This window comes from Centruroides sculpturatus, unplaced genomic scaffold (genome assembly GCF_000671375.1).
Source record: "Centruroides sculpturatus isolate CEXI.00-Female unplaced genomic scaffold, Cexi_2.0 scaffold249, whole genome shotgun sequence".
Lineage (NCBI taxonomy): Eukaryota > Metazoa > Arthropoda > Arachnida > Scorpiones > Buthidae > Centruroides > Centruroides sculpturatus.
In genome coordinates this window covers 314,818-333,958 of record NW_019384482.1, presented here as the reverse complement: position 1 = coordinate 333,958, position 19,141 = coordinate 314,818, and the positions used below count along the sequence as shown (strand labels likewise).

Genomic DNA, 19,141 nt, shown 5'->3' with positions numbered 1-19,141 from the left:
TTTCCTTCTGTAGAGTTTTTTGTTTATACATGTTTACAAAACTAATTACTTCATTCAAAAGTATCCATTTTGAATTAATTTTTTGTTTCTATAAATAAAATATTTAAGATGTTTAATATAAATAAATAAAATGCACTCTGACATTATTTCAGAATAATTTAAAATGATTTCACAAATATAATCATTAATAAAAAACATCAAATGATACAAATACTGACACACAACATATTAAAACCATGCAACAGGCATGACAAGAAGTATACTGTCACGTGTTACTAACACTGCACAGGATGCAACTAATTAAAACTTACTGCAACACCTTTCATTCCCATTCTTCCATCTTTCCCAGGAATTCCTGGGATTCCATTAGTACCATTTCTTCCAGCACTACCCTAGAATTAGTAGTAATCAAGTTTTATACATTCTTTAGTACAAGTAAATTATTCAGAGGTGTTTAAGTCATCTTTGTTGCCTAAATTAATTAATTATAATTTTCAGAAGATAAAGTAAAATTGATTTAAACTTATATTCATTGCTGTATTTAAATGGGATCATTTCTAAATGGGACAGAATGTCACAAAATGTGCTCACTGGCTCTCCTTTCAGACCAGCTGGACCACGTTCGCCTCTCATACCTGGAAGTCCTGGTACTCCTACAAATCCTCTCTCACCTTTATCACCCTTAAATTTAACATAAAATAAAATTTAAACTTCATTTAAATAAGTTTTGGTACCCAAATTTTTCTGTTACAATGGCAGATGAATGTTATAAACGTTGGCAGTTACAACTAGTTGATGATAATATTAAAGCTTACAATTATTTTCATACACTTGTACATATTAAAAATAAATAAAAATTAACATACAGTTGTAAAATGAATATATAAATATAGTTTGAATAAATTCATATATTTTATATACAATATGTACATAAAACATCTTACTATACAGGGTTTTTCAAAAGCAACATGCATAAGAAGTTGTACAGAGAAGCATCAAGAAATGAAGCAAAAGATATCAGAAGCATGTATGTATAACTAACTAGTATGCTGTGAAGATTGATTTGTTTTTTTTAATACTCAATATGCAGATAGCATGAACACAACAAATTACTAGTTTTTTTATTGTTATTTTTAGTTTTATTTAAATAAAATTAAACACAACAATAATAAAAAAATTGGTAATGTTTCATGTATTAAGTAAAACAAGTATAATCCTCACAACATACCTAGTTGTGAGTTACAGAACTATGCAACTGTGCTACATTAGTCATTAATTGAAAATGATTCAACCATGCATATGAATTTTTGCGCAATTAATTTCTGTTTGACAGTATTACAGACCTGAAATGATACATCATATAACCAGTATAGTATACACTTGCCCCTGATGTTTTGCCTACAATCTCCTGATGATTCTCAACATAATTGCCTATGGCATGTTATTTTTGAAAACCCTTGTATACATAATACATACAGTATAAAAGATCATATTGAAATCATATCCTATTAAGAATTTAGTTTAATAAGATTTAAATTTAAACTGAACAATACTACTCAGAAAACAAAAATTAAAAAAACAAAAAAATTAGAATTTTAATTCAAAAATTTTAAATATTTCCAAATCTTGAAAATATTTATAAAATAATCTATTAATTAATTAATTAATTAATTACCATAAAGTTTTAATAAGATTTATCAAAACAAATAGAGAGTAATCAAACAGAATCAGTCTATACCTCATTATTATCTAATTAAATTTATCAATAATCCAAATAATAAATTACAGGTATATCAACTTTCTAAATGTAATTCTATCATCTGATGTTTAATGTAAATTATACAATGCTTCAGGCATTTTCAACTCTCTTCTGTTAATTATGTAAATGAATATAATTTTTTAATCAAAACTTTATATATCAATCTACATCATAAATGTAATAATACAATTTAAATACGATGATTATGTTTTAGTTTTTATTTTGAAGTTATCATAAAAGCAATTTTTTATAAAGAATAAATATTTCTCTTTTTATTTGCAAGACTTGTATTTGATTGAACATAAAATAAGATATATTAATCTATAATTATAAAAACCGCATAATTTAAATTTTATAAGATTAATAATGAGATTATATGTATTTAAAATTAAAATAACAATATAAGAAAAAATAATAATTTACTTATTAATATTCTACTTGTAAATAAAAATTATAAAATTAAATAATAATAAATGATTGAATATTTTAATTCTAATAAAATTTTATATAAATATAAAACTTAGATATGCTTTATTTCTTTAAGAAAATATTGGTGATTGTGAATTTTATGAATGCAACATTAATTATCCTCATTAGAATACTAATTTTCTGTTGTTAAGTAGAAGTATGTGTATCTAATAAACACACTTAATAATGTTTTATCTATTATAAATAATATTATAACTTAAATTAATAATAACTTAACATTACCTTTGGTCCTGGTAAACCATCTTTTCCTGTTGGTCCCTATAAAATTGTGTAAGTAAAAAAAATCACTATCAGATAGAAATAAGGTTAGACAATTATTTTCATAAACTATAATAATTATATATCTACTTCAAATATATCTATTAAATTTCAGTTTATTAAATTAAAAATATAAGCTGTATATATGTATATATTTACCACTGGACCTTGTGGACCTGGAGGTCCTGTTTCACCAGGTGGCCCCTAATTATATAATAATAAAATTATTTCAACTATTAAATTTTTTGAAGTAATTATTTCTGAACTGATATATAACTTACTGGTTCTCCAGGTAAACCTACTCTTCCATCAAACCCTGGTAATCCAGTTGGACCTGGTGGTCCAGCTGGTCCAGGAGGCCCCCTCTCTCCTGGTTCACCCTTGAATTATTAAAATCATTAAAGGTATAAATAAAAAAAACTGAAAATATTAAATACATTATATAATAATGACACCTAATATTTTATAATTTTAATTAAACAGACTTGATATGAACTAAACAAATGTGTAATTACAAAGCTATTATTAAGTTGTTAAGTAATGTAGCATAATAATTTATGTATCATTAAAAACGCATCAAATATATAATTAAATTTCTTTAAAAACTTAAGTAAAAACCTATAATTAATAAATTATCATCACTTATATTAATGATGTGATCAAATTTTGATAAAAAGGAAATTCAAACATTTTTTTTAAATTAAAAATTATCAGTAAGTTTTTGCAACGTGTGTTTAATTTTTGATTAATTTAATAATTCGTAATAAAATTACTGAAGCAATTAAAGTATTTTATTCTATTAATATCAGAAGCTTAAAATATTTAATAAAAAAAAACATTTTAAAAAGTATCTTATATTAATTTTAAAAGTTTAATGAATTTTAAATTAACTTTTAATTTAAAATTTTAATTAAATCTAAATTAAAAAAGTACTTTTGTATCTAATCAAGACACTATCTGAAAGTTAAAACATAATAAATTTTAAATTAAATTTCTTTCAATTTTAAATTATTATTACATAATTTTAATAATTTAATCTTATTAACATCTTTACAAAAATATTACTTCAAATAAACTTCTACAAGTAACATTTTAAAATTTATTAAATTATATAAATATATTTACACACAAAATTTTTACATACGTTTACATTTCTATTGTTAATACTGTTTTATTGTAATTATAAATTCAAATTACAACAATAAAAATTAGAATTTTAAATACGATTTATAATTAATCTGATCACTAGAAATTATTTTTATTAAACAATAATACAGTGTTTTATTAAGATTGTTGTTTGAGGCAAAATATTAAATCTCCATTAAATTTGACAAATATTCATTTAATAGGATTTAAACCTGCTATATGACAAAATAGAAGCAATATATTATACTATACTGCCAGTTCATCAGAATATAATATAATATAAAAACTTTTACAAAGTTGCTTATACAGTAATACCCCAAGTTATATAAGTAATACGGACTGTAGAAATTTGTAACTTGAATGTAAATTTGAGTTACGAATTTGAATTTGTAAATTGCTTAAGTGTAACTACATAATTAATTACTCAATACTGTATTTATTATTATATGTGTACTGTACATATATTATTTATTATATAAAAGAATTGAGTAAGTGTTTACAATTGGTAAAGGATTAGCAAAGCAATAAAGTAATAAATCAATACAATGCAAAAGAAAGAAAAAGAGAAGAGAGAGAATGAATAAATGAATGTTTTAAACAGAATAATTCTTTGTAAAATTACTTGTTACTCTACTCAGATTTTTTCCAATTTTTGAGATTTACATTCTACGTAACTGTGAATTTATGTAAGTTGCATGTTACTCAGGGTATTACTGTACTGTATATATGCATATGCAATATTGATGGATGATTTAATCAAATCTTTATTAAAAGCATTTTTGAATCATTATTTATCATTTAAATGAAATGTATAAAAGCTAAACATAATAATTAGGAGATTAATTAAAATTGATAAAATAAATTTTAACTATTACAGTTTACAATTATTAAATATGCCTAATATAAATTCAAAAATATGGTGTCAAGTTTTATGATTAACTTTTATTATTTTATTTCAAAATTGAACTCTGAGTATTAATATTTAAACAAGACAATAACAACATTATTTAGCTGCTTGCCACCTATAAACTGTATACCTTTAAGTAAAATTTCAGCACTTTAATTGTCAATTTAATAATACATACTTATTAATTTAAAAATTATTTCTTCTTAATCCATTGCAAGTAAAAATAAAAAAATAATTATGTTAATAACTGTATTGATGTATTAACACTGTTAAGATGCAGTTGCTAACAAAATTCATTTCTCTGCTTAATATGTTGCTTCTGTGTGACTTAATATTCATAATGTTAAATGTCTGCTAGAAAGTTGCTAACAAAATAATAGCTATTTTTATTTTATCATTAATTATTGATTGTTTCTACCTTATCACTATCATTAGAATACATATTTCATTTGGCAATAAATATGACAAGCTTCTTGGGAATAATACAGAAGTGAATACCAATTACTGGTAATATAAAAAAAAGATGCTTGTTAGCTGGGAGCATCTTTCAAAGTAGACAATCATAAACCTGTATCATAAATATAAAAAAGTGAACTCTACAAATACCTAAGATACCAGCCAGAAAATTAACCACTTTGAGGACCTCTGTTCAAAATCTATAGTTCTAAATGATATATAATATCCTTACAAAATTTTATATAAACCAAAAGTTATAAGAGAAAATATGTGATATTAGTTAATTTATCCATCAACATGATATATCTCATTCATGATATTTCTTTATTTTATTTTTATTTATTAAAATAGTAATTAAAATTGAATAATTATTTTATATTAATTATTAATGTTTTTCATATACTGTACACTGAACTCCCAATTATCTGCGCATCATCAAAATATTTTGTCTATCTTATCTACGGACAGTGTAATGAATGGGAAGTTGTATATGCATCATCAGTATAGAAGCAGTAGGCTTTCAAGCTTAGCTCACTTTTCAAGAACCAGTCTAAACATGTCCATGAGAGTTAATCTGAATTTACAAACAAAACTTTAGAAATTTATTGATGGAATACAATGAAAAAAAAAATTCACATTTATATGTTATAAACAGCAATTTGAAAAAATATCCTACTATCCTAAAATTAAAATACAGTAATTTGTATAAACATCTCAAGAACCCAATGTATTAATGATCATCCAACCATCAGCCAAATATTACCCAATTAATTTGGCTGATGGTTGGATGATTACAGTAATTTGGAAAAAATGTAAGAATTATACATAGAAATGGAAAATTTAAATTTCTACATAATATTTTTGAAAATAGAAGAAATCTAAATTTTATGTTTATTGAATAAATAAATATACATTTCAGCTTACAAAACTTGGGATGCATACTTGTATGGGATGGAATTGAGTTGTATTAAAACTTCTGAATAGTTTTCTTATAGTTTAGAGGGCTATTTTAGATTATCTGTGTTTTTCAGTTTTTGTGCACACCCATGCTCTAATTAGCATGGGAGTTCAATGTATTAATATTATCATACATAAAAATTTCACAACTACATTATAANAACTAATAAATTAATTTATCCGAATGTAATAAAAACATTATAATATTTTAGTCAAATTTTCTTAAGATAAATTCAGTATTTTTACTTGTTACACAACTTTAAAAATTAATTTTAAACAATTATAAAAAATTTGTGTGATATTTAACTCTAAATATGATTTATTTAAATATCAAAAGGATTAAATTATTTGAATTTCTTATTTTTATCTTTTTGTGTTAAATTATAATGAATATTTTTTAAATTTCACAGCTACAGAATTTGGAATTAAGAATAAAACATTAATTTTTATAAAAATCTGTATTCAAATATATTTGTTAAAAAGAAATAAAAATAATTTTATAAAATGCTAATTAAATAATGTGTTTATATAAACATTGAAAAAATAAAATTTTTGAATCCAAATTATTTATTGTATTTACAATTCAGAATTTCATATTAAAAAATGAATACTTAGAAATTGTAACTACATAATATAAAAATTTATATGAAATACAGTATATAACAAATACAAGTAAATACTTAAATATACGATACACAAATCATTACAATAAATGTTTTTTACTATATGAAATTCAACAGAATTAAATTCAAATATAACTGTATCTTTGATGTAATAAGTTTAGCATCTTGTAACTTTAGTTATAAATAGGATTATAAATTTAGTTATATAATTATATGACATGGATAGTATTGAATATGTCAAGTATTGATAAATTATATGGAAAATTTGCTTGTCTTTTCATATATGACGTGTCTTTTTGAACAGATTCTCAAATGCAGCTACCACAGTTGTATGTACTGTACCATAAAGAAAATTTCAAGTGGGCAACTAAACAGCCAATTTTGTACTTTTTACTCATTAAGTATAATCAAAATAGCCACCATTTTAGACAATAAAATCCTAAAGATAAATAAATATTTCTTAAATTCTTATATTTTCATACAGGTGGCTATTAGTCATACAGGTGTTCCATTAATCAGTTATTTTCCATAGTTGTGTTTGCAGCAATGAAAAGAATGTTTTCTGAGAACTCAATTTTGATTATTATTATCTAACTGTAATAGCTTAATGCATAAAACAAATGATACACTATCTAGAAGAAAAACTCTCTCTTATTGACAATATATTTTAGATTTCTTCACTAACTTTTAATTTTATGCTTTCAGTTATTGAAAAGTGTATTTTTCTATTTAAAAACTGATTATAGAATGTTTAATAAGAAAAACAATTATTTAGTAAAAAGAAAATATTGCAGATTGTAAACAATATAAATACAGTTATTTTTAAACTGTACCCAAAAATTTTGTAAAAATTATCCTGTGATGAAACTTAGTGAAAAAAAAAATAAAAATGGAGGTGAAAAAAAGAATGTAATCATAAATAAACCCAATTTTAAGTGAAAAACCAAAAATTATCATGCAATTCCATAACATTTATGGCAATTTGTTAATCTGGAGGGGTTAATGTTAGAGGGGTAGGATGAATTTTGACTAATTCAGTTATTAAACTGACCTTAATAGCGATGACTTCAGCATAGCCTAATGTTCCCCCATGGAGTCTAGTGATTGAGCGCTTTAAACCCTGTAAATTAGTTTTGATTCAATTAAAGACTAGAAATACTGAATATTTTTTAACATTATGTGAAAATTAAATATCGATAAATCTGGTTTTATGTAATCGGAATTGAACTGATGAAAAATAAATTTGTATAGTGTAATAAGTTTTATCATGTCAGGTACCAATACTAAAGTACTGATAATTGAAATAAATTAAATTTTGAAATTAAAGAAAAGTATTAAACTATATATATACATTTTTTTTATTTGGGTCTGACGATAATATCTTATGTTTTAAAGAAAATTTATGTTACTTTGTATTATACATAAAGAAATAAAAATAATTTTATAAAATGCTAATTAAATAATGTGTTTATATAAACATTGAAAAAATAAAATTTTTGAATCCAAATTATTTATTGTATTTACAATTCAGAATTTCATATTAAAAAATGAATACTTAGAAATTGTAACTACATAATATAAAAATTTATATGAAATACAGTATATAACAAATACAAGTAAATACTTAAATATACGATACACAAATCATTACAATAAATGTTTTTTACTATATGAAATTCAACAGAATTAAATTCAAATATAACTGTATCTTTGATGTAATAAGTTTAGCATCTTGTAACTTTAGTTATAAATAGGATTATAAATTTAGTTATATAATTATATGACATGGATAGTATTGAATATGTCAAGTATTGATAAATTATATGGAAAATTTGCTTGTCTTTTCATATATGACGTGTCTTTTTGAACAGATTCTCAAATGCAGCTACCACAGTTGTATGTACTGTACCATAAAGAAAATTTCAAGTGGGCAACTAAACAGCCAATTTTGTACTTTTTACTCATTAAGTATAATCAAAATAGCCACCATTTTAGACAATAAAATCCTAAAGATAAATAAATATTTCTTAAATTCTTATATTTTCATACAGGTGGCTATTAGTCATACAGGTGTTCCATTAATCAGTTATTTTCCATAGTTGTGTTTGCAGCAATGAAAAGAATGTTTTCTGAGAACTCAATTTTGATTATTATTATCTAACTGTAATAGCTTAATGCATAAAACAAATGATACACTATCTAGAAGAAAAACTCTCTCTTATTGACAATATATTTTAGATTTCTTCACTAACTTTTAATTTTATGCTTTCAGTTATTGAAAAGTGTATTTTTCTATTTAAAAACTGATTATAGAATGTTTAATAAGAAAAACAATTATTTAGTAAAAAGAAAATATTGCAGATTGTAAACAATATAAATACATATATGATTATTCAATAATAATATAAATAATGCTTTATTATTATTAGTATATGGTTTGATGTGTTTTTATAAAATGAATTTTTCATTATTAAAAGTTCTTAAAACTTTAAAATAGTCTGTTCTTCTATTTAAAATTGATCTTTTAAAGTTTTATTCTACATAGCTTGGAAATGTTTAAGTTCTGAACATATATTTTTGACTGCAAAAAACAAAACTGAATTTAACTTTGACTTTAAAAAATACAACTTTAATGTTGCATTTTTCAAAATTTATCCTAATGTTCCAAAATTACATTCTTTTCTTCATGTAAAAATGACATTTATAAAATGTTGAAAGTGCTTGCAATGATGTTATAATAAAAACTGTTAACTATTGTCTATCATTGTTAATCTCTCTCTTTAATTGGAAGAATGAATACAATTTATTGATAAGATTCTTATAATTCAGATTTATCTTTAAAATTATTTAAATATTCCATTTAGGCATTTTTATCTTGTTAATGCAGGATACTATACATTTAGGGGTATTTAAATGTAAATACATAAAATCTATAATTATTACTAACAGTTGTTATAAATATCATAATCAATTATATTTTGAAATTGTATATTATAATGAGAATTATTCCAAGTAGCTATGTAATTACTTTTTAGGTTATAATTGTTACAGAAATACATAAATGTATTTATATCATATTGTTAGAAATATAAGATATTTAAATAACTCATTTATTTAATTATTTTTGTATTCTATATCAGAAAATTTCTAAATCATCATCTGTTATAAATTAAGTAAAAGCTTCTTCAAGCTTAAAATGTTAATCATAAGGAACTGAACTAATAATTTTAAATAAAAAAGAATGAATTGCAAAAGAAAGTACATTAACAATAAATTGCAATAATATATTTTTGAAATGTACTAAACTATAATTTGTAACAAAAAATGAAACAAACTAGTAATAATTTAGTTATTACTATTATTGATTTGTTAGCATTCAATAATGAATTATTCTAAAGCATGGTGTGATATAATTTGTTATATTTTAATAAAAATTATGAATTGAATTTTATATAATCAAATGTATAATTTAAGAATACTAACTCATTAAAAAAATCTCTTCAATTTTTTAAATAAAATTGATCATTGATTTTATTGATATGTTTTTATTTCTGTAACAATTGTACACATATAAAAATTTAAATTTTGATTTACAAATAAAACAATTATAATAATAATTAAAAATCAACTAATGTTCTATCATTAGTTACAGATCATATCATTATGATATATTTTTGAGCTGAAACAAATAATAAAATAAATGAATATTGATGAGACTGCTGATACACATTCATAAAGAAATATCAATTTCTGAAAATATTTTCATAATTATTTCCTCAAAAACATTTCCAAACTAAATACTTTTATTTATTAATTTTTTTAACAAAGTTGAAAAAGTTTTTAAAATAATTTAAACTGCTATTTTATTTTTATATATTACTTGATACAATTTAAACTTTTAACATAATATTCTTTTGATTCCAATTAAAAACAAAACTATTGAAAAACAAAAAGATATGTGCATTATTAATTAATTTAATGTATTAATTATTATTAATTATCTTTCTTTCTTAATTCTTTTCCTAATTGTCTTACTTAATTTCCTTTGTTAGTGTAATTTATTAATGTACTGTACATTATCATCATCATCAAGATTATGCATTTATTGCATTATATTATTTTCAATAAGATCAAAGTCTTCTAAAGAAAATTTTCTAATTAATTCTTTTATTAAAAACAAAGAAGTTACAAGCTAAACTTCTTTAATATATCTGTAATTTGATAATGTTATACATTATCAAAATTTAAATTTAATTAAATTAAAAAACAAGGAATTAATTTATTATTTAAACTAATTTCAATTGTATTAGAGTAACATTATAATTATCATAAGTTTATATTTTATTTTATTCTAGTTAAGTAGTAAGGGTGTCAAAATTTTTTTTTCATTTAAAATGAATTTTAAAAAGATTAAAAGAAAATTATAAATTTCTAAAAATATTTTTGATTTAATTTCTGATTAAGATCTAATACTGATTGAAGTTTCATACATTACTTTCAATTCAGACTATGATAAGATGAAAATATTATAATAGTATAGCCAGGGCCAGATTTAGGGACATACACAGGGTACAGGGCACAGGTACATTGCATCTCCTTTCTGAAGTTTTTTCCCAAATAAAGCCTGGTACTTCAGGTAGTAAAATATTCTGTAAGGCATACTGTTTCCTTCCTGCACCCCTCTAAAAATTAGATTGACCTCTAAATTCTGGATTGACTGATTACAACCATCTTTTATTACTCTATTATAACAGGTGATTATATATAGATGTAGTTATAATTGATGATAAACATTCAGATTTTGTAGATCTATTTAAGATATTTAAAAGATAATGCTGAAAACAATCATTTCACATTTCAATAGAGAATAGCAAAAGTTAAACATCTTTCATTTGAATAAAACACAATACATCAATGATCATGGCTAATGAATAATTAATTTTGATGTAATGAGTTCATATTCTTATGATATAAATCATGTTGAATTACAATAAAGAATAAAATCATGTAAATTATGATATAATCATTCAAAATCATTTATTTATTTTTGAAAATTTCCACTTACTGACATTCTTTTATACTTATAGATATAAGATAATTTATATTTGCAAAATCAATTCTAGATAAAACTATTTCTTAAGCATTGACTTATCAAAAGTATTGGAAATGTTCAGTATTTTATAATTATAAAATAGCAATGAATTGAACCTTAAATGAAATTCCAGGATAATCTATGCAAATTATAATGTTTTCGATCTTCAAAGAATATCTTCCTCGGAATTCTTTAAATTGGAACTATAATTTTATAATTATATTTTTATACATTAATATTAATGTATTTGTAAAAACTATCTATCATAGTCTTTTACACCAAAAGTATTGTATAGAAACTTATTTCTTATCTGGAACATATTATTAAAAATATTTCTTGGAATTTTAACAACAGTAAAAATTACAGTAAAAATTATTTAACTTCTAAGTCATTTTTATATCAATTTCTTGTGCATGCAATCACAAAAAAAAAAAAAAATTATTGTTTAAAACAAATATCAGTTATCTAATTAAATCATCTCATACTCTTTCTTTAACTTAAAACATGAGAACTAAATTATCAAAAGAAATAAAACTATATTATGTTTATTAATACACAGATAAATTATGCATACCATATATTATTCATATTTATTAAATAAATTTGTATGCATACTGTATGTGTCTGCTTGTGTATACTGTTTCTGTTCTTTTATTACTGTACTCTATAATATTCTTTGCTATACTTTTTTTTTATAAGCAGAGAAGATTTATACACTGAATGATTACTACATTAAAACTGCTTAATAACAGATTGGTCAACCTTTCTGGATGATAATGGCTTGCAAATGCGAGACATGGACTCTCCAGATGCCAAACTGGACTCGTGCTTGCTCAAGCAGTTTTATCAGTTGGTGCACATTTCACAGAGAAGTGGGTGCAACTTCCCCACATGTTTCAGCATATCCCAAACATGTGTGAGGTTGCCAAATTTGAGATAACCAAATGTCAGGACTTATCATATGTGGGGTGACAAGTAGTGAGGCAGACAGCTGCAGTTAGAGAAAACCCATTTATTGATGCTAATCTTACATACTATAAGGCAACTCAGCAACTATTGATTGCTGATCTGTAGAGTTGTTGAGTTGATGGCCCTGGGACAGTCTAGTGAGTCAATGCTAGGTGGATCCCAAGTCCAGAACAAAGTGGATAACGGGAACAGTCTCTGGCAGGAGGGTGATGATTTGGAATGAAGTTGGTAGGATGATCAATGGAGTCCTGGCAGTTAACTTCTCCACTGGATGCAGAGGAAAGTCTCATCAGTTGGACTTTACAATCGGAGGCTGGGAAAAGTCTGCCTATGTCCTTGAGATCCAGGTTTTAAAAGATTCTCTTCCCTTGATCTCTAGCTTTTGATTGGTCAGTTTCCTGTATCTAGGCAGATAACAGACTATCTCAGGCTACCAAAGGTTTAATTCAACACTGTGATTTATTCAATCAAGAGAAATTAATCACATCTTGAAATTCCTGCTCATATTTAAGTGTTTTAAATTATTGACACATAATCACTGTGCTATATCTCTTTTTAAGGTTATTTAAAAACTTATTTTTTTCTTTCTCTTGATTAATAATTTTATTACTTCTCAATTTTATTTAGGTTTATCTTCCAGTTTTTACAAGCATTAGAATCAAAGCTTGATCCTTTGATTTGACACTTTTATTATATTTAACACTTGAGCTCAAATATTGCTTGGGCCTCACACATGTTAAATAGGATTGCAGTCTGGTGAGTTTGGGAACCAAGGAAGTGTGTGGAATTCATTGTTGTGTTCCTCCAACCATTTCTCAGTGAGACTCACCCAGTGACACAGTGTGTTATCATGTTGAAACATGGCATTGTTGTAAGGAATGATATTTTATTAGTGATCTATGCACCTGTATCTACAGGGTAACAGATCCCTGTATTGTTTATCATTAAAGGATTGCAGGATGATGACCAATGGTCTTAGGCTTTGCTAAGAGAACACTCCTCAAACCATGATACCACCACCACCATCACCAATTGCGTAACCCAAACTGCGCAACCAGGGAATGCAGCTTCATGCTGTTTATGCCAGGGCAGCAGCATGGTTCAACATTCATCATTCCAAGCAGCCTTCTTCCACATGTCTAAGGTTCAATGACACCTTTCACTTGCACATCTAAGGCATTGTTTGTAATAAGTGGTCAACAGAGGCATCCCTGCAGGTCAACAACTAATGAACCCCAATTGACACAAGGAATGTCACATGGTCAATGTTGAAACATGTATGGTGGGTAAACTGTTCCACTGTGGCATGTTTTTGTTCAGATATCAGTTTTGACACACAACACAACTATGGGATCAATCACACATAACTGGCCACTGTGTGATCTTCTGGTGGATGTTTGTGCATGATCCATCCAGTTGTGGTACACTCTGGACACTGTGGTATGAGAACAACCAATGAGTGCAGCTATTTCAGAAATACTGACACTCGCCCTCCATTTCCTAATGATCTGTCCATGCTCAAAGTCACTCAAGTTACCCCATTTATCCATGACTAGCAAGTATTGCCTCCTAATGACAGGTCAATATGTCATGACTGCAGTGAATTGTGACATGGCAATTACAGGTCATCCCTTTACCACTTTCAAGATGGTGCTGATGTTGTGTTCCTAATGCAGTGATCGTTCAGTCTGTATATAATTAATATACCCAAAACAAGATTTCAATGTATTTTTTTTAATCAAAAATATAAAAAAAAATATAAAAACATAAAAACAAAATAAATATAAATTATATAAAATATGCTGTTTAATTCTAATTTTAATTTTATAATTCTTCCCAAATAAAAGGGATTAAATTCCCAAAGTTTACCATGTGCCAGCTTTTCATTAACATAAAGATAAATTCTGGACATTAGCAGGACATCATTAATACAGGGTGGGTTCATTTCAAACTGAACAATTGTTACATGGAATATCTCTGTATAAAATGAAAATATGAGCATAAAACATGAATGAAACAATTCTTTATTTCATGACAAAGCAGTTGACCAAGGTATGTTTTACATTATGTTCTTCAAATGTGACTGCATATCATGAGGTATTGAACAAAGTAAGTGTTCAGTTCAAGCGAATCACCCTGTATAATCTCTCATAATTTTTTTTCCAGTGAAATCATTGACATTACATACTTTTACCCATTTATGCACTTAACATGAATTCATTGAGACAATCAATAACCATAATCTTAGACCTCTGTGTGATTTGTATATCATGCATTCAATTGCATGAACTGTACCATACAGTTTCTAAAATTATGTATTTTCTAATAGAAATAGCAGTATTGATTAAAACAGTAATTTTCCTAACTAGAATATGACATTCTTATATTTTTGGCATATATTGAAATTAAATGAGGACCTGCATATTATCAGATCTATCTAAAGTTTACACAGCATTAGAAAATGATATTTTTGAAATGGTTGAATAATTTTTTGTGATTTCTTCAAATAAGTAAATGGATAATGTTTGTGAATATGGATATTTTAAACATATTACTACAGCCAATTGTAATTATTTAATTTTATAACTGAATTTTTCAATACATAATGTAATGCAACACTTGTTGATTATGTAATATTAAGCATAATGCAACTTTTGTCTATTAATATAAAAAATTATGCTACAGTAAAATAACACAAGCATTTTCCCAACCTTGTTGTATTTGAAGTAAATTTCAGACAGTATTTATGAGCATATAAATAAGAAATATTATCTAATACACTAAATAGCCTTTATGTATATGATACAACTAAAACATAATAATGTAAGTCAAATGAAATACAATAATAATACTGCACACATAAATCAATGTCCAACAAGAAACTACAAAACTACATACATAGTTTTGTAATCTCTTGTTGGATATTTTTTGTGTGTATTGCTTAATACAGTAATATAATGGCAAAATATTATTTGTTAAATTATCTTTCAAAATCTAAATAATATATATAGTACAGTACATATAAATACTTTTGAAATAAATAAATTATATGTGTTATTTCTAGATAATTTAAATAACTGGATACATTGTTTATCTTATGTCATTAATAATTGCATAATTTAAAATAATTTTTCTTTCTATAATAATAATAATAAATTATTGATATTTTAGTTCTCATTTAATACATATAAATTATGAACAAAGCAATGTATGAATATTTAAAATAATAAAAAGTTATGCTAAAAGTAACAAATTTGAAAGCTATGCTTAAAGATAGTTTATAAATGCATAATTCAGAAAGCTAAACATGCAAAAGTAAAACTTACTTTTAAGCCTTTTGCACCAGGCATACCAGGCAGGCCCATAGGTCCCTATTTTAGCAACATGCATTGTAATCTCTATACTAAAGCATACAACATTCCAAAAAACATGTCAAAATATATCATGCATGATGAATAGATTCTGTGATGCTAAATGGTTGGGTCATTATTAAAGAAAATTTCTGCATTTATAACAATAAAATTTATTTTCAAAAATATTTTACTTTGAAGCATTCTTTTATATTGGAAAGGAAATAAAGTGTCAAACAAAAAAATAAACCTTACCGGATCACCTTTTGGCCCATCAATACCAATTGCTCCCTTAAAAAAAAAGATAGAAAAATTAGTTTGAAAATTAAGTTTATTATATATAATTTCATTTAATATAGAATTTAATACTATATTTTCTAATTCTGTTATACTTACTGGAAATCCTGGTTTACCTGGAGGTCCAATTGGTCCCTGTTTGAGGTAATAAAACATTCATAAATTTTAAAAGGTATTAGATAAATTTATTAATAATTATAATCATTAAACTAAATTCTAACAGTTTAATCTCCCAGAGACATTAAATATTCAGTTTAAATATCATGTCTGTAGTGAGCATTGCACATTGGAAACATGAAGATATTAAAAGCTAGCAGTCTTTATAACTTTTATGTCATAATATAAGCCATTTTCATTTACAATCTTTTGCCATTTTTTGGGTAGCTCTGTAATTCCTTGCTCAAGGAACTTACTGTCTTTGCAAAAAACTGCTCCAAGTGCTGTTTTGATGTCATTCTCTGAAACAAAACACTGTTCATTTAAAGAATTTTGAAGGGAACAAAACAGGTGGTAATCAGAGGGGACAATATCTAGTGAATATGAAAGATGTAGAAAGACCTCCCAGAACAGCTCCAATAATTTTTGCTGTGTTTGCAAAGATGAGTGAAATCTGACATTGTCATGATGAATGACGATGCCCTTCCAGTTTACCAATTTCAGATGCTTCTTGTAGATAGCTGTATTCAATTTGTCAGTAAGCCAGAATACATATCTGAATTGATTGACCTATTCTTCAGAAGCAGCTTGTAGAATGCAACACCCTTCCAATCCCACTATGATCTTGCATTGGGTGGAGCACTGACTTTGATGTGGTTTGTGATGGTTCACCATTCAGTCTCCATGGTTGTTTGTGCTTACATTATTGTACATGATCTATTTTCATTGCCCATTATTATCTGCTTCAGAAATGGATCTCTCCTCATATTTTCTTAGTAAATCACTGATGGAAATGCATTCTAAGCAGCTTCAGACNCACTCTTCAGGCAAACCACCCCTTTTATACCGTCTCCCTGATACATACTACGTCATTACTACGTTTACAACCCTCACCCAATCAGTGAGCACACACCACAAAAAGGTGATTTTCCGACATGAACGAAAATTTTACATACACGGATCCATAATCTGATACGAGATAAACCGAAACAAGACATTACATTTGTGTACAATACAATTAGTGCTGTAGCACTACAAAACAATTCTTTATTTCATGACAAAGCAGTTGACCAAGGTATGTTTTACATTATGTTCTTCAAATGTGACTGCATATCATGAGGTATTGAACAAAGTAAGTGTTCAGTTCAAGCGAATCACCCTGTATAATCTCTCATAATTTTTTTTCCAGTGAAATCATTGACATTACATACTTTTACCCATTTATGCACTTAACATGAATTCATTGAGACAATCAATAACCATAATCTTAGACCTCTGTGTGATTTGTATATCATGCATTCAATTGCATGAACTGTACCATACAGTTTCTAAAATTATGTATTTTCTAATAGAAATAGCAGTATTGATTAAAACAGTAATTTTCCTAACTAGAATATGACATTCTTATATTTTTGGCATATATTGAAATTAAATGAGGACCTGCATATTATCAGATCTATCTAAAGTTTACACAGCATTAGAAAATGATATTTTTGAAATGGTTGAATAATTTTTTGTGATTTCTTCAAATAAGTAAATGGATAATGTTTGTGAATATGGATATTTTAAACATATTACTACAGCCAATTGTAATTATTTAATTTTATAACTGAATTTTTCAATACATAATGTAATGCAACACTTGTTGATTATGTAATATTAAGCATAATGCAACTTTTGTCTATTAATATAAAAAATTATGCTACAGTAAAATAACACAAGCATTTTCCCAACCTTGTTGTATTTGAAGTAAATTTCAGACAGTATTTATGAGCATATAAATAAGAAATATTATCTAATACACTAAATAGCCTTTATGTATATGATACAACTAAAACATAATAATGTAAGTCAAATGAAATACAATAATAATACTGCACACATAAATCAATGTCCAACAAGAAATTACAAAACTACATACATAGTTTTGTAATCTCTTGTTGGATATTTTTTGTGTGTATTGCTTAATACAGTAATATAATGGCAAAATATTATTTGTTAAATTATCTTTCAAAATCTAAATAATATATATAGTACAGTACATATAAATACTTTTGAAATAAATAAATTATATGTGTTATTTCTAGATAATTTAAATAACTGGATACATTGTTTATCTTATGTCATTAATAATTGCATAATTTAAAATAATTTTTCTTTCTATAATAATAATAATAAATTATTGATATTTTAGTTCTCATTTAATACATATAAATTATGAACAAAGCAATGTATGAATATTTAAAATAATAAAAAGTTATGCTAAAAGTAACAAATTTGAAAGCTATGCTTAAAGATAGTTTATAAATGCATAATTCAGAAAGCTAAACATGCAAAAGTAAAACTTACTTTTAAGCCTTTTGCACCAGGCATACCAGGCAGGCCCATAGGTCCCTATTTTAGCAACATGCATTGTAATCTCTATACTAAAGCATACAACATTCCAAAAAACATGTCAAAATATATCATGCATGATGAATAGATTCTGTGATGCTAAATGGTTGGGTCATTATTAAAGAAAATTTCTGCATTTATAACAATAAAATTTATTTTCAAAAATATTTTACTTTGAAGCATTCTTTTATATTGGAAAGGAAATAAAGTGTCAAACAAAAAAATAAACCTTACCGGATCACCTTTTGGCCCATCAATACCAATTGCTCCCTTAAAAAAAAAGATAGA

At 25.2% G+C, this 19,141-nt stretch overlaps 2 protein-coding genes across 3 annotated transcripts in view; both read right to left on the bottom strand.

Annotated features, from left to right (window-relative positions):
• Window positions 1–316: 316 nt before the first annotated feature.
• LOC111621497 (collagen alpha-5(IV) chain-like) lies at window positions 317–18,847 on the bottom strand. Its single transcript, XM_023363653.1, has 8 exons — window positions 18,809–18,847; window positions 16,376–16,438; window positions 16,262–16,297; window positions 7,647–7,715; window positions 2,788–2,886; window positions 2,666–2,710; window positions 2,471–2,506; window positions 317–681 (listed from the first exon to the last, which is right to left on the bottom strand). The coding sequence occupies exons 1-8, from the start codon at window positions 18,845–18,847 to the stop codon at window positions 478–480; spliced, it is 591 nt and encodes a 196-aa protein (XP_023219421.1). The 3' UTR covers window positions 317–477.
• The window catches only part of LOC111621472 (collagen alpha-1(XXIII) chain-like), a 78,285-nt gene continuing 77,957 nt past the window's right edge, over window positions 18,814–19,141 (bottom strand). Inside the window, exons 6-7 of one of the 2 annotated variants that reach the window (XM_023363628.1) lie at window positions 19,088–19,123; window positions 18,814–18,984 (exon numbers count right to left, since the gene is read on the bottom strand). In XM_023363628.1, coding sequence (XP_023219396.1) covers window positions 18,925–18,984; window positions 19,088–19,123 — 96 coding nt within the window. In that variant the 3' untranslated portion in view covers window positions 18,814–18,924. Of the gene's footprint in view, window positions 19,124–19,141 lie in introns of both variants that reach the window. The other variant, XM_023363627.1, reaches the window with a different exon arrangement.